The sequence below is a fragment of the Protopterus annectens genome, chromosome 7.part0 (assembly GCF_019279795.1).
Source record: "Protopterus annectens isolate FY-2018-M chromosome 7.part0, PAN1.0, whole genome shotgun sequence".
In the NCBI taxonomy this organism is placed as follows: Eukaryota; Metazoa; Chordata; order Ceratodontiformes; family Protopteridae; genus Protopterus; species Protopterus annectens.
Genome location: NC_056739.1, coordinates 483,177,262 through 483,201,817, shown reverse-complemented (window position 1 = coordinate 483,201,817; position 24,556 = coordinate 483,177,262). Strand labels below are relative to the sequence as shown.

The following is a 24,556-nucleotide window of genomic DNA, read 5'->3' as shown; positions in this document are numbered from 1 at the left end:
ACCTTTTCTGGACATCCAATACTTGGGAGCAATCCGATCTGAAATGCTCCATCGGATGCTGGAACTTGTCACCAAAGTAAAGCTCCTTTAAAGCAGAATCAGGACTGACTGATTCCTCCTCTGACTCACAGTCTAAAGGTGAAGGCAATTGAGAGGAACAGGCTAAGGAGTCAGCCTCAGAGTTAGAATCCTCATATGTAGACTCCAAGTCCCTAGCCCTCTCAGAGGTAGAGGACTGAAGAGGTGCAGGAACCAACACCCCAAGGAGCTTTAATGCCATCAAGACAGTGAACAAACCTTGAGTGAAGTCCTACCATTCATTTCCTTTGTGGATCCCTGGGAGCCAATACCACATGCTTAGGTTTTCTGCCCCATCTTCACTGGGATGTCTGCTCTGACAAAACAGAGGTTTGGACCCCTGCCTGGATTCTAATAAGGCACCCAGCATCTCTTCACTAGCAAGCATCTGAGGAATCCTTTTAGGTTCCTTAGAAATAATTAGCTGTGTTCCCCCCTCAACATCCACTGCAGACATTTGCAAGACCTGCGGGGATGTACAAAAAGCAGGTTCTGTGCAAGCCTCTGAGAAGGTTGTGGCGGAAGAAACTGATTTCAATGCCAGACTATCCTCTGCGTTCTTATCTCAAGAGACATCTGATGGAAGTTGGACAGCGGCAGATTCAAGCCTAGACTTCTTGGACTTAAGCTTTTAAGTGGTGGCTGTACCTCTGGGTGAAAAGATTCTGCCACGGTACCTTAGGCAAAAGCTCGAGACGCTGGTTATCAATGTAAACGGAAAGCGAACAAAGGCAGCTACACCAGTCTTGGGTATAAAAGCATGACAGATGAAATACTGTGGTTGTGAGAAACACCCAAGCAAAGCAGGCATCTATCATGGCAGTCTATTGGGAATCTACCTCTCACACTGACATTTCCCTTTTTTGGATGACATAACACTCTGTAAGAAAGACATAGGCTCGGTATAACCAGCAAAGTGACAGGCGTGCAGACCAACATGCAACAGCATTCAGACTTGTGGCAATGAATTCCTGAGTTGGGAGAGTTTGCACATCACTTTTGTGCCCTATGCTTCTGCAGGGAGCATACATCGGATGTATGATGCTCCCTAAGTAAAGGCCTTGGTATACTGGCTGGACATTGAACTATCCTTGGCAGGAGATCCCAAACGTGGTGAATACTGCAATAGTGATACTGAAGGACATCAGTAACTTCCCCAGTTTTGGAAGAGACAACCTTGGTGATTAAAAGCAAAATATAGAAAAGAAAATCCTGATTATGGTTGATACATTTTGATAAAAGGAGAGGAAGACATCTGCCCAGGTTTCTGCTGACAAGAAACATTAGAGAGTGGGCCGTCATTGACTCAGTAGGTGGCTGCAGTTTGTTTACTGAAGGAGATGACACTGCATATTTCTTAGCTTTTAGTTTGAGCCCATAGTTCGCTACATATTTGCACATAATTCCATTTAATGGAATTTGCATCATTTGTTGATTTGACAACTAAACCCAACTTGCAGTCATTAGCAAAGTTAGTCAGCTCAAGATCCTTGCTGAAATCAGAAGAATAAATGCTTTAAGTGAAGGTGTCCAGTACAGCCCCCTATGGAATGCTATCAGTCAAACCCTGATGTGGGTTCTGTCCTTAAGCCAGTTTTCAATCCATCTTACTATGTAGGAATTGTGGTTTAACACAATTAGCCTGTTTACAATCCAAGCATGTGGTGTGTTATCAAATGCTTTTGTAAGGCCCATATAGGCAGCTTGAATATTTTGACCCTTGTCCACAGCCTGAGTGATCCTTTAAAAATAGTTCACAAGAATGAGGAGGTATGCCTTGCCCTTAGCAAATCCAAAGTGCTGTAGGTTAAGGCTGATTAAATTCTTAATGCTGTGGTTTACAAAATCAGTAATGAAGTAGTCTACTGCACTGCAGACAGGACTAGTAATCCCAATGGGTCTATAGTTGCTTGCTTCAATACTAGGGCCACCCTTAGGAGGGACCACAACCAAAAGTACTTCACTACTAAGGGAACCTAGCCTATGGCAAAGCCTAGTGTTGAACAACTTAAGGAAGGTATTAGCAAGGGTCTGCTTGACACGGTTTACTGTTTGCGAAGCAACCCAGAGTATTGTCCGGACCCAAAGCAGCAAAACTGTTGGTCTTGGAGAGTACTTTAAGGATATGGTCCTTGGGGCCATTGGTGGTGAGGAGAACTCCAGTATGATAGTTTCAGGGGATAAATCTGCAGCAAATTTGTTAGCCAATATGTTGACAATGTCTTTAGAATTTGTAGAGAAGGTGCCATTATCAATAAGTTCTGAGTAGTGCTGTTAATTACTTTAGTTTTGAACATAGCTGAAGACTTAGGGTTATCCCTAGCCTCAAAATCAAGCCTAAGTGCATAGGGGGCATTGCTAGTCTTAATAGGTGCGAACACAATGAAAATAACACTCACCACCAAGAAACTAATACAATGGTAATCCCAGCACTGCTGTTCTTCTGTTATGAAGTTTATTTATATTTACTGACCACCAGGAGTTCTTTTTATTGAGTTTACCAATGTATTTGGTTCTGGTGGGGACAGATGCATATCAGACAATATTAGTATAAAATGCTTAAAGTGATGAAAAACAAAATAAGTCCAACAATTGGAATAAAAAATAGGACCAGCAAATGAAAATATACAATTAGTAAAACAGAGGAAAACTGTAAACACTAAAGCTGAAGGCATCAAAGTATGGCCTAGAAAGTGCGACAAGAGCTACAGTGTGTTTGAAATTTTCAATTTTCTAAGCATAAATTAAGCATGAAATATTACCCATGGAGCTGCAAAGTGCAGAAAAGTAACTATTTGTATCTTATATAGGCGGTCTGCAATTCCTAGGAACTCAGATCATTGCTGCAGTATTCTTCATTTCACAGCAAATTCCCAGAGCTTAATCAGACTGTGTAGACAGAGTACTCCATTCCAAACTTAGGATGCCATGAATGACGACCTCTAACTCATGTTCTGGTTCTAGACTGAACATCCAAGTTTGTCACATTTAGTGAAGGTGTAGCTAGAGGACCAAGTGGCTGCTCCAAAAATGGTTTGAGAGGCCACCCCTAGCATGAAAGCACCTGAAGCAGCTGTTCTGGTAGGATCACAGGAGTTATAAGGCAGAGTTGTGAGGCCATTTCCAACTTGCTGATGCCCAACATTTGTCCTCTCTTCTAAGGATTGCAAGGCCAGTCATACAAGGATTGAATTTGTTAATACCCATCTAGTTGTCCAGCTTTTTTTTTTTTTAAAGGCATACATTGTCACACTTTGCAATCTTAAGAAAGAGAGTTTGATCCAGAGAAGGTGTAGGTGCTGCGTGACAAAACAATACCTATTATTACTGGTGTAGAGTCCGATTTAACTACACCTGGCAGCTGCTTGCCATAAAACAAAATACACTTCAGCTTCATTTAAAAATAGTTTTAGATACAGGTAAGCCCACTTAACTCCTGCAAAACATGCAAACTGTTTAGATTTCCTCAGGTCTTCTTGTCTTTAAGTAAACCCTTATATGTCTATGAACATCTAGAGAATTAATAATTCTCTCTCTCCTGTTTTGAGGGCTTGGAAAGAATGCAGGAAGCTGGGCAGGTTGATTAAAAGTGAATTTAGAAACCACTTTAGGCATGAGAGGAGGACCAGTACCAAGATTTACCACATCCTTATAAAAACTATAAAGGGAAACGAGCACAAAAACACCTGTAACTCGCAGACTCTTCTTGATGAGGTTAAGGCTATTAGACATTTTTCCAGGTCAAAAACTTCAATGAAGAACCAACAGCTGTCTCAAAAAGATGGAAAGCATCTTTTCTAACACACAATTCAAAATCCAAGGAGAAGTCACTCTTTCTTTGATAGTTAATGTGTAGAACTCCTTGAAAGTTTGACCTGTTTAGAGTTAGACAGAGGAGGATTTAGTGGTAAATGAACAGAGATAGGTCAAATTACCACCTCGATAAGTATAGGACACACCAGACAAGCACCTCACAGTGATATTGAAGGACTAGGTGCCTCTCCTGTACTAGGTCATGTTCCTTCTTCTGACATTAGAAAAAACCTTTCCACTTGGATATACAAGACCTTCAGATATTAGGTTTTCCAGCCATCTCTAAAAGTCTGGAGCATACCTCAGATAGCTGGTGCCTAAAAGGATTTAAAATCCTAACACCCACACTTTCAGCTTCAGGGTTTGTACACTGGGATTTACTGAGATCCACGGAATAAGTAAAGCCAACAAGAGAAAAAAACAGGTTGGTAAGCAACCCCTGTCCAATTCCTTGAGAAGAGAGCACCAAAGATGTCTTGGACAAAATGGGGTCACAGCAGCTGCATTGTAGGATTGTCTTATCTTCTGAAACACTTTGGGAACGGGAGGGAACAGAGGAAAGGCATAGTAAAACTTCCCCTTGCAGGTTTATCTATAAGGCAACTAGTGCAGTTATTTGTTTGCAAGAAGTTTGCTGCAAAGAGTCAGTTGACTGCTTTGTACCAATGCAAACATTTGAAAGTCCAAACCAATGCAAACATTTGAAAGTCCAAACCAATGCAAACATTTGAAAGTCCAAACCAATGCAAACATTTGAAACTCCAAACCAATGCAAACATTTGAAACTCCAAACCAATGCAAACATTTGAAACTCCAAACCAATGCAAACATTTGAACCGAACGTAACATCCATTTTTAAGTGTCCTAGACCCTCTTACATAATCTGCCATTGCATTCAAAAGAGAGAGGATGCAGACTGCTTGCAAAAAAATGTTGTGTTGATTGGCCATTTCCCAACTGTCATGGCTAGTCAACCAAAGGGGAAAGACTATCTCACCTTGTTCAAGTACCACATAACTGTGGTACTCTTGTCTCTAACTTTGAGGGTACTTTGTATTGTATACACAACTAAGATTTGAGAACATGGATCATTGTCCTCTCTGATACAGATGTGACTACTTGTGCAATCAACTTTATACAACCCCGAACCTTGTTTTTTTTGGAAACAGGCTTGCCATGCAAAGTCATAGGCACTTTGTTGCAATGCTCAGCTCTGATGGAGGCTTCCAACAATGGACCCCAGGATTGTAATCTACATGTTTGGCCCACCATAGTGGAGTTCTGAACCAGATAAGGAGTAACAGAAATTGACAGACAGTTCTGGTATACTGAGTGCACAATGAACTGAAATACCACCATAACCTTTTATGAAGTTTGGCATGAGGAACTAAGAGCCTGAATCTCAGGGCTATAAGAAATTCCCTGGCTCAGGTAAATTATTTTAAATAAAACAAGGTAACAATCCTCTCCATGTGATATATAAAGTCGTTTTATTAACAGCTTGCATGCTGTTAATAAAAAAACTACTTTGTGAGTCAATAGGAAAGGACTGTTACCTTTTTCACTTTTGATTTTACTGGAATTTGCCTCATCAGCCAACAGATTTCTGGTGGTGTAATTTCAGACTTGCATTTTGCCAGATTTAGGAAGTAGCTTTTATATGCTTCTGTTCTGTCTTGTAGGAGGGAAGACTACTGGCATATATTAGACAACATAGGAATAAAACTCTGGAAGGAGGGATTTAAAAAAAAAATAATTCATTTTTGCTACAAAAGCAATTCAATACATCTTCCCCCTGGATTCTGCAGTATAAACACAAACTTTCTAATTTTATGCAAGTGCAATGAAGAGTTAGAAAACTTGCAAATTAACAATCCTCTATCAGAACACAGTGGAAAAGGAAACAACCACTGCTGGAAAGATAGTTAAACAAGTTTCCTGTCCAATAACAAAAGTGTTTCCATTCAAATATCAGTTTTGATCCTCTGCACTAAAATAACACATTCTGAAGTTTCCTCATCAACCCCCCCCACACACACAAAAAAGCACAAACACACCAGTTCAACTCCCTACTTCCAGAAAGTCTGATGTGTGCCACAGAATTTGATAGGTCAACATTCTGTAGCAGTTCATGCTTAAGCATGACAAGTTTATGGACACCTGAAACCTCTATAAACTTACTATGTGGCAGGAGCACAACATGCATTCACCTGATTAACACTGGATCAACATGCTTAAAAGTACCATGAGAAATACAATAGTGTGGCATCTGCTGCCATCATAAACAAATATTTCCAAAAACACCACTGAATGACATTGGTAAAGAAACATTAAAATGTTTTTTGGAAATGTTCTGAATGAATTAGGAAAATCTCAAGAGTTGGTGTCATAGGGCCAGGATCCTAACACTGACATCAGAATGTAAAGCAAAGCTCCATGATTCCTTTCAACTTTCTCTCCTCCTGCTGTCTGATGGTCATAACGTATGCATTGTTTGCTTACCGCAGGCCTTCCTGGTCGGAATGTAGATCGTGGTTCCTCTTTTCCTTTATTCTCTTGAGAAAGCACTGGAGATCCTTCAATCTTGGGAGGGGCTGTGAAAGAGTGAAGATATTTATCAGTGTTAACTCTAGCACACACAATAAAACTGAGAACTAGTCAAACATGTAAACTATAGAAATGAACATTACTATAAAATTATAAAATCATCCAAGGCTAGCTTTGAGAGAAAAATTACACAAGACACTAAAGATGATCATAAGGTCTTCTTTAGTTATGTTAGAAACCTGGGTGGCAACTCCCAGATATGCTCAGAGTTAGTCCATAATGACAAAAAATACACTGAACCCACAGACATTGCCAACACCCTGGCAGACAGGTTCAGTGCAAACTCCCCCCCCCCCTCCAAAAGGACAAATATCTATCCCAGCAGAGTGTTGCCTCCCTGACATCTCAGATGCCCAGGTGAGAACCGCCCTCTCCAAAGCAAAAAACACAGCATCAATGGGACCAGACGGTGTTCTGGGCTGCGTGCTACAAGAACTCCAAGAAGAGCTGAACCCACACACAAGGCTGCTGCTCAATCTCAGCCTTACTACAGGATATGTACCCAAAGAATGGCGTACAGCAACAGTGGTCCCACTCCACAAAGGAGGTGCTTCCACGGACCCTGGAAACTGCCGTCCCATAAGCCTGACTAGCCTGGTCTGCAAAGCTATAGAAAGGATCATTATGGAACTCAAAGACATTGTGGACCTACAGACACTGGATCCTACCCAATTTGGTTTTAAGGGCAGATCTTGCCTCTTGAACCTGGTCGACTTCTTTGAAACAGTCACCAAGGCCATTGATGAGGGTAAGGTAGTTCACACAACCTACCTGGACCTCGCAAAAGCCTTCGACACAATACCACACTCGGGCATCATAGACCAGCTCTCCAGCTTAAATATAAACCCCTATGTCATAAGATGGGTTGCAAACTGGCTCAAGGACAGAACCCACATAGTCAGAATTGCTGGAGCCATGTCGGACTCTAAACCAATCACAAGTGGCGTCCCACAGGGCTCAGTCCTGGGACCTCTCCTATTCGGTATATATTTTTCTGAGGTACAGGCGAACACAGGAGGACTGTGGCTGACTAAGTTCGCAGATGGCTGCGAACTGGGCGCCATAATTGACTATCCAGCTGACACAAGCATCCTCCAAAAGGGAGTCATAGAAACGGATAACTGGTGCCAGAGCCACGGCCTTAAACTAAATGCCAAAAAGTGTATAGTCATACCCTTTGGGAAAAACAAAGTGCCCACAAATTACCACATAGGTGGTAATCCATTAAGTACGGAAGTAGTAATTAGGGACCTAGGGACCCAAGTTGATAGTAATCTCTCCTTCGACAATCACATTGCCAAAGTGGTTAGAAAGACCTTCTATATAGCCCATCTTATCATGAAGGGATTCACATCTAGATCAAGGGAGGTCATTGTGCCCCTGTACTCTTCCCTCATCAGGCCCATAATTGAGTACAATGTCCCATTTGGGATGTACCTTACCAGACAACTGCAGCAACTAGAAAGACCCCAAAAGTACCTCACAAAGAGGATCAAGGGACTCAAACAAATGCCATATGCTGCTCGACTAAAACTCCAGCTCTACTCAGTTGCATACCGCTTACTCAGAGGCGATCTAAGCCTGACGTACAAAGCCATGTCCAACCCGGAATTAATGGACCTGCTCCACCTCAGAAAATCCAAATCCCTTAGAGCTACGCGATCGACAGAATTGAACCTCAGCACAGAAATAAATAGGACATGCTGGAGGGACAGATTCATAACCCAGAGGCTCCCTTCACTCTGGAATAAAATCCCAGTCCATGTTAGGCAGAGCCCCTCACTGACTCTCTTCAAGAGGAATCTTGACGAGTGGATGGGAGATCACAGGTTCACCCCGCGGGTCACTTCTGTGTCACTGCTCGACAGAGGAAAGTACAGTTTTGTACCTACCATAAATGTAGATGTCCGAGAGGTATGCATCTGCAGTCCTAACAAATGGGTTGTCCTGGCCTCAGGCAGCCCTTCGGTCGGCCGGATTCCAAAGGCTGGGTCTGGCCTCGGCTGATGTCGCACTTCACCCGACGTCATAGCTGCAGCTTTGCGGGTATAAAGGCATCAGCCGACGCCATCTTCCTCAGTGTTTCTTGCCCCAGATGCCAGGTGCCCTCTAGGAAGGCTAAATTTGGATAAATGCAAATGTTTCCAAACAATAGAGAGCAAATAGAAATAAACATATATATATACATATATACAAACAAATACACCATAATAGATTCCCCCAGCTAGCTACAAGATGGGCAAATACCCTAGGAGTACCACAGAGGGGAAGGAGGGTGGGTAATCCTGACTGCAGATGCATACCTCTCGGATATCTACATTTATGGTAGGTACAAAACTGTACTATGTCCTTCAAGGATGCATCTGCAGTCCTAACAAACGGGTAGAATACCATAGCCAAACTGGGGGAGGAGGCACTAAGGAGGCACTAAGTTTATGGTGTAGTTAAGATCCCTTGCAAAACAGCAGTGGCAAAACCTGCTCGGGATCTGGAGTATAAAGGTAGATTACAATGCTTGGCAAATGTATGCACGGAGCTCCAAGTAGCAGCCTCTAAAATGTCTTTGGTAGCCACTCCTCGTAAGAAAGCTGTAGTAGTGGCTGTAGCCCTTGTGGAGTGAGGTCTGATGTTTTCTGGAGTTGCCTTTCCATGAAAAGAGCAACAAAATCTAATGCAATTTCCTATCCATTTTGAGATAGTTTGTTTTGAAATTGCTTTTCCTTCCACTCCTGTTGCATATGCTACCAAAAGCTGGTCAGTTTTTCTATTGTCCTTGGTTCTGTCCAGGTAGTAGCGTAATTGTCTGTGTACATCCAAGTTATGCAGTAATCTTTCCCCCCTGTTCTGCGGGTTGGGGAAGAATGTTGGTAGGTGTATTGCTTGGTTTAATGATACCCTGGAAACCACCTTTGGCATAAAGGTAGGATTAGTTCTCATGGACACTCTATCCTGATGGAAGATAAGGAAGGGCTGTACTGCAATTAATGCCTGTAATTCAGAAACCCTTCTAGCTGAAGTGATTGCAAGCAGGAATGCAGTTTTCCAAGATAAGTACTGTAATTCTGCTGTTGCTGCTGGTTCAAAAGGGAGTAGTGTCAACTTTTCTAACACAAAGTTCAAGTCCCATGTAGGCAATGGTGGTTTCCTTGGTGGCTTTACATTTTTAATTCCTCTGAGAAACTGCCTGAGTAGAGGTTGAGAAAAGACTGGAGGATCCATGTTGTATTCTGCTGAAATTGCTGATGCATGAATCTTAATGGAGAAGTAAGACAGACCATTGTGGAAAAGCTCTAAGTATTCCAGGATGTTAGCTATGTTTGCCAATGATGCATCTACTCCTTTTGTTGCACTCCAAATGAGATATCTTTTCCATTTTGCTGAATAAGTTTTCCTTGTTGAGGGTCTGCGAGCCTCCAAGATAATGTCTTTAACCCTTTGAGATAAATCTGGGTTATTTTGCCTTATGTAATGTTCCAAGCAGCTAGCTGCAGTGTTTTCAAGTTTGGATGCAGGATTTTGAAGTTGTTCTGTGTTAGCAGTAGAGGTAGTAGGGGTAGAGGCCATGCGTGTTCTCGGGACATACTCCTCAGTAGCGGGTACCAATGTTGCCTCGGCCAGTCTGGAGCTATCAAGATGATCCTCGGGTGATCTTCTTTGATCTTCAGTAGCACTTTGTGCATCAAAGGAAGAGGTGGGAATGCATATGCTGTCAGGTTTTCCCAACTGAAGGATAGGGAGTCCACCTTCCAAGCAAGTGGGTGGTATGTCCTTGTGCAGAATTTTTTCAATTGGTGGTTGTGTGGGGATGCGAACAGGTCTATCCTCTGGCAGTCCCCATTTCCTTGTGATGGTTTTGAAGATGTCGGGATGCAGCATCCATTCGTGGGCATCCGTGGTGGTTCTGCTTAAGATGTCTGCTAGTATATTTTCTTTTCCTGGCACAAATATGGCCTGGAGCTGAATGTTGAGGCTCAGGGCCACATTCCAGAGGTCCATTGCCATCCGGCATAGAGGGTATGAATGTGTGCCTCCCTGTTTGTTGATATACCACATAACTGTGGTGTTGTCCGTCCTTATCAGCAGATGACCCTGTTGAAGAAACGGTCTGAATGTCTGAATTGACTGTTTTACTGCCAGCATCTCCTTTTGATTTATGTGTAGGTTCATCTGGTCTTGAGTCCATAAGCCTTGTATGCACTTGTCCACCATGTGTGCCCCCCAACCGAGGTCTGAGGAGTCCGTGGTGATAGTCTGGCTTGGGTGAGGCCTGTGGAAGGGCAGTCCTTTGTTCAATTGACAGGCCTGGGCCCACCACTGGAATTCTTGCTTCAGGCATGGAATTATTGGAATTTGGGTTTCTAAGCTGTGCTTGTGCTGAGACCATAAATTCCTCTGGTACCATTGCAACTTCCTCATATGTAGTCTGGCATGTGGAATCAATATTATGCAGGATGCCATGTAACCCAGGGCTTGCAGGATTTTCCTTGCTGCAAGCTGGTTCTGCGCTGTTAATGCCATGAAACAGAGTGGTAGCTGCTTCTGTTTTTCTGCTGTGAGGAATGCCATCTGGTTTGATGTGTCCAGTTCTGCACCCAAGAAGGTTATCCTATGGGATGGTATCAGCCTTGACTTTTTTGAGTTGACTGTGTATCCCAGGGCTTGCAGCAGGTGAATAACCTTTTCAAATCTTTGTTAATTTGTCTTTGCTGTCCGCTTGTAACAGGCAGTCGTCCAGGTATGGATAAATTTGAATTCCCTGAAGCCTGCAATGAGCAATTACTGATGCCAGGCATTTCGTGAATACTCTGGGCGCAGTAGATAAGCCAAAAGGCAATGCTGAGAATTGATAATGCTCTGATCCTGCAAGAAATCTGAGGTATCTTCTGCAATTTGGTCGTATGTGGACGTGCAGGTATGCCTCCTTGAGATCCAGAGTCACCAGCCAAGACTCCTTGCCCAGCATGGGAAGAAGTTGCTGTAGGGTCAGCATTTTGAATTTTGGAACAATGAGATATGTGTTTAGAGCGGACAGGTCGAGGATAGGTCTCCATTGGTTTTCCTTTCTTGGTACCAGGAAAAGTCTTGAATAAAATCCTTGTCCTTGTTCCATAGCCGGTACCTTTTCTATAGCTCTCATCCTTAGTAAGTGGTCTATTTGCTGTAGATGGTTTGTCCTTTGGTTTGGAGGTAGGTTTGGCATTCCTCTCTTCCTTGGAAGAGTATGGAAGTGAAACCTGTAGCCTTTGTCTATTGTCTGTAAAATCCATTTGTATCCTGTAATGTAATGCCAATTTACTGAAAATAAGGCTAGCTTTCCGCCTAAGGGTGCTTCCAGTTGTTCCCTGGTAGGCGGTTTCAGAGCCAAGTCACTGTGATTGTCCTGTGGAAGTGGTAGTGGCTGGATCTGTGGCAGTACTTCTCTGGCTGTTAGGCTGCCACTGACGTCCCCTGTAGGCACCTCTGGATTGACCTCTGCCTCTAGGGCGTCTATTTCTGCTTCTCTGTGCTCTGGTGGTGTCTGGAAAGGACCAATTCTTGGAAGGCCAGTTCCTACTAAACCTCAGAGGTTGGACCTGTAAGAAATCCTTGACTGTCTGGACAGATTTAGCTTTTTCTTCCACCTTCTTCAACACTTGCTGTGCAGGGGAACCAAACGAACTGTGCTTTTCCATGGGAGCATCTAGAAGCTTGGACTTTACATGGTCTGGTAAGGATTGCTCTTTTAACCATGCATGCCTTCTGATCACTGTACCAGTCATAGCTGATCTAAAGGAAGCCTCCAGTGCATCATAGCCGCATTTCAAGGAATGATTACTGACCTGCTGAGTGTTATGCACCAAATCCTGAAGGGACTTACGGTCTAAAGGCTCAGTCGAGGACAGTTTTTTAGTTAGCTGATCTAACAGAAATTCCTGATACTGAATCATGTGGAATTGACAGTTTAAGGCCCTAGCCGAAAAAGTAGCAGAAGTATAAACTTTTTTATCCCATTTCTCTAATGCCCTAGATTCTCTTTCAGAGGGGAGGGGGTTTTTGGCAGAGGCAGCTGCTACAGCTTTTGGGCCCTGTGAAATAGTTTCAGGATCTGCAATAGGAGCCTTATACAAATGATAATGTGTGTCCGGAACCCTGTAGTATCTGTCGGGCTTAGCAGGGGCCGGAGGAAGGGAGTCAGGGGCAGTACAAGCATCATTAAATGCATCATCCCCAACTGTAAGTACTGGAGGAATAGCTAAAGGCCTATGTTGTGGTAAATGTAAAAAGGTCTTAAGCCTTTTCCTAGAGTCTGAAAAATCCTGGCCCTGCCATTGAAATTGTTCCCTCATAGCATGCAAGGTTTCCCCAAAAGAAAATTCCTCAGGAGGAGAGGCAGAAGGTATGGAATCCTCTGCATCAGAGTCCTCATATGGAGAATAAGGGCCTTCTGGAGGATTTGTATTTTCTGAATCAGAGGAGTAATCTGAAGAAACTGGCTCAGGGAGCTCTGCTCTAGGCCTCTTCTCTGGAGGTGGGTGAGAGGCCCTGTCAGGGTGAGACTGGGTTCCCCTGATCAAAGAAATGAGATCCTCTGCTAGACTAAGCATTTGAGTACTAGAGCTAAGCCTGTGAGAGGGGGTTTTAGCAGGCACGGCCTTTGAAGATTTTGCTGCTTTAGCCCTGGCAAAAGCCTTAATTGACATGGATGCAGGGGGCCTAGCAGCTCCACGTGCAGGAGTAGATATATCAAAGGGGATAGTATCAGATAAATCCTGAGAAACTGTAAGAGCAGGTGGAATTTCCGTAGCAGATTCAGCCATGCTGTATGAGGCCTCGGTAGTAGGAGGCATGTTTTCGGCCGAAGGAAGAACCGCGGACTCGGTTTCAGCCGAAACCGAGACACTCGCGGTTGGCTTAACCGCGGTTTCGGCCGAAACTGCAGACCGCGAGTGTCGGTCCTTTTCCTTACGCTTTTTAGCTAATTGTGAAGTCGGAGTCTCCGACGGCATGTTATAAGCAAAAGCGGAGCCGAAAAACTCCTCTGCAAACTCCGATCGACGCCTAAGTGTCCGTCGGTTGAAGGAAGCACAGGCTAGACAAGCTGCTACGTCGTGGTCTGGGCCTAAACAAGGTAGGCAGTAAGAGTGGAAATCTTTATGAGGTATTTGTTTCCCACAAGTTAAACAGTTATTCACTTTTTCTGACATCGGCTGAGGCAAGAAAGAGTCCCCAACGGGGTACTTAGCTTTTTAGAAGTCTTCGGTAGTAGCAATCTCTGGTTCTGACCGACCGGCACTTGCGAACAGCTTCTGCTTCGGGCGCCACGCGGCAAGAAAGACTGAGGAAGATGGCGTCGGCTGATGCCTTTATACCCGCAGAACTGCAGCTATGACGTCGGGTGAAGTGCGACATCAGCCAAGGCCAGACCCAGACTTTGGAATCCGGCCGACCGAAGGGCTGCCTGAGGCCAGGACAACCCATTTGTTAGGACTGCAGATGCATCCTTGAAGGACATCAGTAAACTAACCTTAAAAAGGGCACAGTAAACTCATTCCAAGGGGTGGCGAAAGCCAAACACAATCTGACTAGGTTTGTAAATGCCCTAGGGCAGATAGCCTAGTATGAACCTATAAGAAAAGTACAGTTGTGTACACTTACCACAAAAGTAAATGTTTGAGTGTATTCACTGTTGCAGTCATTACATTTGGGTTATCGGCTTGCAGTAGCCCTCAGTCAGCCTGATTAAAGTCTTGGGTCCTGTGTCGGTTGCTGTCCCGTCTTACATGACCGTCAGGGGTATAGAACATGCAGCCGACGCCATTACATCAGCGGTTGCTGTCCCGTCTTACATGACCGTCAGGGGTATAGAACATGCAGCCGACGCCATTACATCAGTTTTTCTTGCCCCAGATGTCAGGTGCCCCCCTAATGGGAAGCAATAAAATCTATAATACAAGGAAATACCTCCAACAAAAAAGCAAATACACCAAAAAGCTTTTTGAGCAAAGTAAGAGAGAGTAGAGCTATAGCCAAAAGATGAAAGGGGGATGGAAGGAGGGTAACCAGGACTGCAACAGTGAATACACTCGAACATCTACATTTATGGTAAGTGTACACAACTGTTCTACGTTCTTCGTGTTTCAGTGTTGCAGTTATTACCATTTGGGGAGATTCCCAAAGCTAAGGTTGGGAGGAGGAATTTAAATAGAATTAGGACCAGCTATAAGGCCCTGCAAAGACTGCAGTGGCAAACCAGCTCTGGATTTAGAGAAAATTGGCAAATGACAATGCTGGGTGAAAGTATGTACAGAACTCCAGGAAGCAGCTTTTAGGATGCCCGTTGTAGGGACGCCCCTGAGAAAGGCTGTAGAGGTAGATGCAGCCCTGGTTGAATGGGGTCTGATGCCCTGTGGAATAGGTTTTCCATGGTGCTTATGGCAGAAACGAATGCAGTGGCCTATCCATTTTGAAATGATTTGCTTTGAAATAGCTTTCCCCTCTGTCCCTGCAGCAAATGCCACCAGCAGTTGTTCGGATTTCCTTTGAGGTTTAGTCCTGTCCAATTAGAATCTAAGTTGTCTGTGCACATCTAAGGAGTGCAGTATCCGTTCCCCTTTGTTCTGTGGGTTAGGAAAGAAGGTAGACAAATGAATGGACTGATTAAGAGCCACACTGGATACCACCTTGAGCATGAAGGAGGGATTGGTTCTGAGGGACACCGTGTCCGCATGAAAGATGATTAAAGGCTCCACTGCCATAAGGGCCTGTAACTCAGATACCCTTCTTGCAGAAGTGATTGCTAAAAGGAAAGCTGTTTTCCAGGAAAGGAATTTTAAATCTGCAGTAGCAGCTGGCTCAAAAGGAGGAAGAGTGAGTTTCTCCAAGACAAAGTCAAGGTCACAGGTTGGAGTTGGAGCTCTCCTCAGTGGCCTTAAATTTTTGGCCCCTCTGAGGAACTGCTTGACCAGTGGGTGAGAGAAGAGGGGAGGCTCTGTGCTATAATGAGATGAAATGGCTGAGGCATGAATTTTGATGGAGGAAAAGGACAAGCCCTTATGAAGCATCTCAGTCAAATATTGTACAATCTGAGGTATTGGGCACTGCTGTGCTCATCCCTTGAGACTGGTTCAAGCTACAAAATTTTTTCCATTTTGCAGCATAAAATTTTCTAGTACTAGGCCTCCTAGCCTCTAAAAATGATATCTATCACTGATTTACTGAGGGGTGGGTTAAGGAAAAGATTAGGTAATCAGCCAGGTTACTAGGTTCAGGGTTTGCAGCTGAGGGTGCAGAACCTGGTTCCCCTGCTAAGACAACAGAGAAGGAGTCTAAGGCAGGTGCCATGGGGCCAAGTTGTTGGCATGGCCAGTCTGGTGCAATTAAAATCGTTCTTGGCTTGTCCTGTTTGATCTTTAGTAGTACCTTGGACAGCAGAGGCAGAGGAGAAAAGGCATACACGGATAGGTTTTTCCAACTGAAGGATAGATCATCCACTTTCTAAGCTAGTTTGTGGGGAGTCCTTGTGCAAAATTTGTCCAATTGATGGTTGGGGGGGGGGGGGCAAACAGGTCTATATCTCAGCTTCCCCATTTGCCTGTCAACATGTTGAAAATCCTTGGTTCCAGTTTCCACTCGTGTGGGTCCGTGAGGTTTCTGCTTAGTCCATCTGCCAGTGTATTTTGTTTTCCTGGCAGGAATTGTGCTTGTAGATTTACTTGGTAGCTCAAGGCTGTGTTCCACAATGCCATGGCTAGTCTGCAGAGGGAGTAAGAGTGTGTAACCCCCTACTTGTTTATGTACTACATGATCGTGGTGTTGTCCGTCTTTACCATGAGTTGTCCTGGAAGAATGTTGTCCTTGAAGGCTGTCAGAGCATTCTGTACAGCTAACATTTCCTTTTGATTTATGTGTAGGTGCATTTGACTTGGGTTCCATTTGCCCTGAATGCGCTTCCCTGCCAGGTGAGCCCCCCATGCATAGTCTGATGCATCTGTTAAGGTTTAGGCGGCAGGGGGTAGTGTGAATGGTAGGCCCTTTGTTTGGTGGCAGGCCTCTGCTCACCAAAGGAACTCTAGGCATAGACAAGGTACGATAGGAATCATAGCTTCTAGATCCTGTGAATGTTGATACCATAGGCTTTTGAGATACCACTGCAGTTTCCTCATATGCAGCCTTGCATATGGAATTAGAAGAATGCAGGAGGCCATGAACCCCAAGGCATGCCGTATTTGCCTTGCAGATAATTGGGTTTTTGTGGCCACTTGTTTGAAGTAGGTTGTCAAATGAGTCCGTTTCTCTGGCGTGAGGAAAGCCGTCTGGGAAGTTGTATTCAAGCATTCTCCAAGGAATATAATTTGTTGACAGGGTACTAGGTGTGATTTCTTTTCGTTTATGGTGTACCCCAGATGAGTCAGTACCCTGTGAACAAAGGCCAGATAATTAAAAGGTATGTCCTGGCTTTCTGCCTTAATTAGATAATCATCCAGGTATGGGTATATTTGAATATTTCTTTGCCTGTAGAATGCAATGACTGGAGCTAGGCACTTTGCGAATACCCTGGGCGCAGTATATAAGCCAAAGGGCAGTGCAGAGAACTGATAGTGCATGTCACCTGCTTTGAAGCATAGGTATCTTCTGCAAGACTCCCCGATAGGGATGTGCAGGTATGCTTCTTTTAAGTCTAGTGTTGCCAACCATGCATCTTTGCCTAGCATAGGAAGCAGCTGGTGAAGAGTCAGCATCTTGAATTTTGGAATCACCAGAAAGGTATTTAGAGTAGAAAGGTCCAGGATAGGATGCCATGTATTATTGCCTTTTCTGGGTACCAGAAAAAGTCTTGAATAGAAACCTTGTCCCTTTTCCTCTTCTGGAACCAAATGAATAGCCCCCATGCTTAAGAGAGAGTGTACTTGATTTTGGGCCTCTTCCCACTGATTTGGGGGTAGATCTGGCCACCTGCTTGGTGTTGGTAAGGTGTGGAAGTGAAATCTGTATCCTTGGGACACTATAAAACCCATTTGTCCTGGGTAATGAGTTCCCAGTTTTTGGCCTGCAGACTACTCTTTCCACCTAAAGGAGCATTCAGTTGGGAAGTGCTTGGAAGTTTTAAAAGCAAGTCATTTAGATAGCTTTCCATAGGGGGGAGTCTTACTACTACGATTTGGGTGCAGAAACCCCCACTGCTTAGTCTTGTGTATCCCCCGAGACTGAAACCTGGGGTTTCTGCTGTGTCTGGGTTTGGCTTGAGAAGACCTGGAAGGGGCTGGAAAGGACCAATTCTTAGAGGGCCACTGCCTGCTAAATCTAGGAGGCTGAACTTGTAAGAAATCTTTAACAGTTTGCATAGATTTAGCTTTATCTTCCATCTTTTTAAGAACTTCCTCAGCCTTGTTGCCTAACAGGTGGTCCTGATTTAAGGGAGCATCCAACAATTTAGCTTTAACATGATCAGGCAAAGATTGCTCCTTAAGCCAAGCATGCCTTCTGAGCACAGACCCAGTAACAGCAGCCCTGCAAGAGGCCTCTAATGAATCAAATCCACACTGCAAAGTATGCTTTCCAACCTGTTCAGCAGAATGCATTGAATCCTGTAATTCTTTATTTTCCGCACAATCAGGAATCATCATTTTCTGTTTAAGCAATCCAATAACATGCTGCTGATACTTTTAACATATGAAACTAGCAGTTTAAAGCCCTAATGGCCAAGGCTGCAGAAGTGTAAACCTTCTTACCGAATCTATCCAGCACCCTGGAGCCTCTATATCAGAAGGGGTAGGATTTTTAGCAGTAGAAGCCTTAATGCCCTTGGGTCCCTGTGAAATAGTCTCTGGATCCGCAATTGGATTTTTAAAAAGGAACTTGTTTGAATCAGGAACCCTGTAATATCTGTCAGGTTTTCTGGGAGCAGGAGGCAAGAATCAGGGGCCAAACTAGATTCCGAAAAAGCATCAAAAATGTCTAGTACAGGAGGAATAGCTAAAGGCCTATGCTGAGGCAGGAGTAAGAAATCCCTAAGCCTCTTTTTTGAATCAGAAAAATCCTGGCTTTCCCAGTGGAAATGCTCCCTTAGAGTATGTAAGGTTTCACCAAAAGAAAAATCCTCTGGAAGGGAAGCACACAGAATACAGTCCTCAGCATCAGAATCCTCATAAGTAGATAAGGGCAAATCCAGATCATGAGAAGAATCAGAAAAATCAGAATCCTGTTAGGAAGATTCATAAACAACTTCAGTCCTAGGTCTCTTAGAAGGGGGAGGATGGCTTCCCCTGATTAGAGTTATAAGATCTTCAGCCATTCTTATTTGTTTTTTGGCATAGAGGCCTGAGCATGCGGCCTGGGAGTTGTTTTTTTTAGGCATGGTTCAAGATTCTAGGCCTAAATGAAGGAGGCGGCATCGGTTTAATATGCAAGTCCATAGGCCTGAATACACCCTCAGAAGCCGGTGCCTGCACAGCGGCTCCGGACCCATCCAAGGAAGAGACATCCACGGGTTCCATAGTTGAAGCATCTCTCAGCATACCAGACTCTGAATGGGTCTCAGTAGAGGCCTGCAAATCAGAAGTAGTGGGTATCAGGGGCTGTGAAAGCGCCTCACTGAGTACTGGTGAACTGGCGAATGGCTTAGGAGAAGTTTCGTCAGCAGTTTTGGACCTCGGCAGTCTGTCTCTGTCTTTATCTTTGCGTTTTTTCGAAATCCCGGTAGTTGGATGCCTAACCAATGACATTTCTCAATAATTAAACAGAGTACCAAAATATTTAGAGGCAAAAATATACAGACGACGGATAGTGAGCTGATTAAATAAAGCACAAAACCGACAGCAAGGTATGCCGTGGTCAGGGCCTAGGCAAGGAATACAGTACGAATGAAGATCTTTTTGAAGTATTTGCTTTCCACAGGTAATTTAATAATTAACTTTTACTGACATTGGTAAGTAGCAAGAAAATGTTTCCCCAACGGGGTACTTAGCTTTAGTTGAAGATTTTGGTTCGGAAACTCAAAAATTTTAGAAGTCGGCCGACTGGCACTTGCAAACTGCTTCTGCTTCGGGCACTGCACGGCAAGAAAGACTGATGTAATGGCATCGGCTGCATGTTTTATACCCCTGACGACCTGACGTCATGGAAGAAGGGACAGCAACCGACACAGGACCCAACACTTTGTTAATCAGGCCGACTGAGGGCTAACTGCAAGCAGATAACCCAAATGTAATGACTGCAACAGTGAAACACGAAGAACATCTAAAACCTGCACTGATGATTCTTACAATATTGGCCTCACACCGGAGGACACCATGGAGCCACAGTAATTCAAGAATAAACACAATATTATTATAATGTAAAGAATTTAATAAAAAGCAGGAAAATGTTAATGGTTATATATGAGGAACAGTCGCCCCCCATTAATTTATCAGAGTAAAAGAAAGACAAGTGCCCTAACATTATATGGTAGCCCTTGTACAGTGCAAGCTATTATTCTGAGATGTATTAGTGAAGATAAAGTCACTTACATCACCGAGGTGTAGTCTTAGGATGACAAGAGTGGTTGCTTAATCTGCAGGGCAAATAACACTAATCCTGTATTAAGAATATCAGAGGTCATTACATGAAGTGAAGTACCTGGTTAGTGGAACATTTGTTTTGTTAGACAGTTCCACGTGCATTTGGCATGGGTTTTTTTTTTTTTTACACAGCTATGATCAGATTTAAAGAATTAATGGCTTGCTGCAGTTCTTAGACTGCCAGACAAATTTCAAGCAGAGCAGCAGTATTTTTGAAAGCCCTGGATTTCTATTAAGATTAGTTTTTGCCTGAATAATTCAGTTGCACTGTTTGCCTGAGGGTAAAAGATATAAGAAATCTTCACACACATGCAGTAACAACTCAGTCTGAGTAGAAATATATTTTGCATTCATTAGACGCAAAGTAATGGTTCAGAGAGCTGACTAACATTAAAGCTATTTGAAACATTTTATGCCAGATTCAAGTCCTAAGTTACATTTTAGAAGGCAAGTCTGTTTTAGTTGTACATTTTCCACCACACTGGGCAATTGCTGCTTTTGTTCGAAATCTGTTGACTGTAAGATGCTTGAAACCTATGGCTATATTTTTCCAATACTGTAGTAACACCTAATCTGAAAAAGATAGCAGGATGGAGTAGACATTTTTCAAGCATACTAGATAAAAGGGGAGGGGATCCTCTAAAGGTTTACAACTGCATTAGTCTTCCTATCATCTTAAAACTGGTTAGTCTTCCTGACGTTCCCACCTGAGAGGAGAGGTCATATGTGGGATACAAAACTTTAAATCCTCATGAGCGAAATACAAGCAGCTGCATGTCACTCAAACTTCCAATGTACAATCTGACTAATGACCTCATGAAAATTATCTATATGTTGTTTACTAACCATGCTCAAACCCACAGACATCACATTTTGTCAGAGTAAAGAAATATTACCAGAACTCAGGAGAAGTATTTGCACCACCGAAGAAATGCATTTGCTTTTAATAGTTTATACCCACCAAGAATCTTCAGTTCAAGAAAATACAGCAGAAAACCAAAAGCTTTGGAATCAGGAATTCAGTTTATTCCTCACAAAAACTGACCAAAATATGTAAAAGATAAAGTGCAAAACAGTTTGAATGTTGCTAGGGAAAAGCCTTGAAATAACTGAGCTCAATTCATGAAGAGGACTGAAGAGAAAAATGGCAATAGCAGAAAATAATACTCTGAGCCCAGATATAAACAACGCTTTTATTCAATGCTTGTTCTTTACAAGGGTACAGATCATTCACACCATATAGAAGCTGATGCCACTTTAATTAGTAAAAGTTAAAGTTACTGAATAGTAGGATTCATTACTAACAGTTTTGGTATAAGAAATTATGCAACAACGGTCAGACTTTTAAAAGCTGACATATCAAAAAGCACTGGCTATGTGCAGACTAAGCAGAAAATACTACACATTTAAAAGGAGGAAAATGCATGCAGGCAAGACAGAGTCAAACAGAAAAGAAACAATGTGCTGCAAACTTAATGGATCTGAAAACCAGAATCATCTGAGAATGCATTAAAAGCCATGACGTAAGAAAAAAGCTTGCACAACTGAAATTCAAGCAAGCAATAGCAACAGCTATGAAGCATGACAAAGACACCTACCTTGTTTTTACTAACCACAACAGAAACTGCACTACAAAAATTACACCTTTCCTTCAAAATACCTTAGAAAATCAAGCAAGCCAAAAATAATTTGCATGCTACTGTGCAGAAATATGAAAACTGTCCTCTATTAAAGAGAAAGTAGTTGCTACAGTGACGTCTAGAATTACCTCAAAATGAGACAAGCACGCGGGTCAAAATTCCAAGATGGTGGATTGGCTATAATGGCGTGTTCTTATTACGAGACTCTCCTCCTGATTCCTTCTGTTATTGTCACAATGCTTCAATGACTTTTCTGACTGAAAAAATATTTGAAAACTACATCTTTCTACAGCTGGCTGTTTTTTTTCTTTCACGAGGCTCTACAATTTACACATAGTAATAAGTCTCCTCAGAGGCTCACTTTACTGACCTATATTTTTTATTTTTTTTTTATTTGCAGTTAGTTTACCTGGATGCTCCATTGGCTCAAGAAGAACCTGTTTTCAATGGAGTCCTGGGGAGAAAAGCTCCATAAAAATGAAAGTTATAATCAAGTATTATGTTGTAGTAAATACAGAAGTACAAATAAAATCACAGCATTTAAAGATACAATATGAAAACCAACAATTAAAATTTAAAAACAAGTAATTATTGTAAATATATTTGTTACTGCTATACAAGTATATGAATAGGACACTGAAGTACACGTCAGAGATGTAGAGAGGAGAAGAAATTATGTGGGGTGGGAGTAGGAGCATTCCCAGAGAGATGTTAGGTGCGAGTGAAGTGAGGTTTTGAAAGAAGAGTGGCTACTGGTGGTACGGATGGGTGGTGGTAGGGAGATCCATTGACATGCAAAGGATAGGAGATTTTTACCAGGGGGACGGGTAGGTTTATGCAATTCTATCTAGTTTTAATTGTTGGATCTTAAGGGTCTTTCTGGAAGGTGCATTTTAAAGAAAGAGGAAAGGGAGGGACAGAGGGAGGGGCTGAAAATGAGTTTGTGAACATGAATGAGTTGAATGTAGGTGAGATAATTGGGCAGCTCTAACCAATTTAGTTTGTGAAGGGTGACACAGTGATGGGTAGATGATTTGTGGCTTGTGGCAAACTTGGCAATTTTATTATAGCAGGAGAGTTTTGGCTTAAGATAGGACTGTAGGTGGGTTAGGAGTGGGGCACCATATAGGAGAGAAGGGATGAGAAATGTGGTAGAGAGAATGAAGTAGTGATTATGGCAATAGAGCATACCAAGTTTCTGGTGGGGATTTTTTATGTTTATTTGTAGGTGGGAGATGAATTTAAGCTGGTCATCAATGTAGACACTCAATAGTTTGGCCTCAGATACTAATTCGAGAGATGTGTTGTTCTGACTGGTGATTGAGAATGAGTTTTTATCTATAGTGGTTGTTTTAGAAGGGGTAAATAACACATTTAAGTTTTTGAGGCATTGAATGCTAGGTGATTGTCTCTCATCCACTGTTCAGTGGTAGAGAAAATGTTTTGGGTTAGCTTTATGAGAGTGGAGAAAGAGGTGGCAGAATAGATTATAGTTGAATAATCTGCGTATTGGATAAGATTTGTCTTAGGGACTGAGTGGTGGAAATCATTTACAAAAATATTAAACAGAAGGGGACCCAGTATGGAACCTTGTGGTATACCTGTGAGGGTGTTGAGGAATGAGGTGGCTTACTGCTTGTTGCCTATATGAGAGGTAACTGGTGAACCAGTTGAGAGAGGAAAGGGATAGGTTTAGATTAAAAAGTTTAGTTAGAAGATTATGAAAGATGGCATCGAAGGCCTTAGAGGGGCTCAGTAGGAGGGTAGATACAGTACAGCCAGTCACGTTCTTTAACGATTTCGAGGAAGGAAAGAAGAGCAGTGGTAGTGCTGTGGCCAGGTCTGAATCCATGCTGTGTGGGAGTTAGTAAGTGGTTTGTCTACAAGATAGGGTAGCAGTTGTAAATGGATACATTTTTCAAGAACTTTTACGATGGGGGGATATGATGGCGATAGGACGGAAATTTGTGATATTGTTGTTGCCCCCTTTGTGTAGGGGTAAGACAAAGGCCATTTTCCAAAGTTGGGATACACAGCCTTCTTAGCCTGAGCGATTGATTAGAATGCAGACATGGAAGGCAATGACTTCAGCAGCTATGTTTAGAAAGTACGAGGGAATGTTACCGGGGGCATTGGAGCAAGGTTTCAATTTCTGGAGAAGTTTTTTATGGTAGATACGGGAATGGGTTTTAGAGAAAGGAGGAGGAGGTTTACTAACCATGCTCAAACCCACAGACATCACATTTTGTCAAGAGTAAAGAAATATTACCAGAACTCAGGATAAGCATTTGCATCACTGAAGAAATGCATTTGCTTTCAATAGTTTATACCCACCAAATATCTTCAGTTCAAGAAAATAAAGCAGAAAACCAAAAGCTTTGGATTCAGGAATTCAGGTGGAGGTATTTGAGAGTGAAGGGGTAGGGGAGAATACAGGAGGGGACGCAGAAGTAGGGGGTGTAGTGTTGTTAGAAAAGGATGAGGTAAGTTTGGTGATGGAGTTGAAGCAAGTTTAACTGGGTGGCCAGATCTATGGCTAGTGCATTTGGGACTGGACAAGGGTTTTCTTTTTTCACAGGATTAAGGAGGGTGGAGATCCCATTCCAGAATTTTTTAGGATTTGTTTTGTGGCTACTTTGCAGTAAGCAGAAATAAGTTTTGTAGTCTGCCATGATCATTAAGGGTGAAGGGAGTCTTTTTTTTCTGGTGGAGTACCCAAGCTTTGTCTAAGGCGCATGGTAGCTAGTGTGTCTTTGGTTAGCCAAGGAGCAGTTTTGCTTTTTATTCTTTTAGTTTTTAGAGGGGCATAGGAATCTAGGAAGTCTAAGAATGTTGTGTTGAAGTAGGTAACGGCATTATCTAGGGAGACAGTTTTCAGAGGGT

General features: G+C 42.9%; 1 protein-coding gene across 1 annotated transcript in view; it reads right to left on the bottom strand.

The window, feature by feature from the left end:
- The window catches only part of MINK1 (misshapen like kinase 1), a 1,658,622-nt gene that overhangs the window by 459,736 nt on the left and 1,174,330 nt on the right, over positions 1-24,556 (bottom strand). Inside the window, exon 22 of the mRNA XM_044077078.1 lies at positions 6,394-6,485. Within this exon, the coding sequence (XP_043933013.1) occupies positions 6,394-6,485 (92 nt within the window). The remainder of the gene's footprint in view (positions 1-6,393; positions 6,486-24,556) is intronic.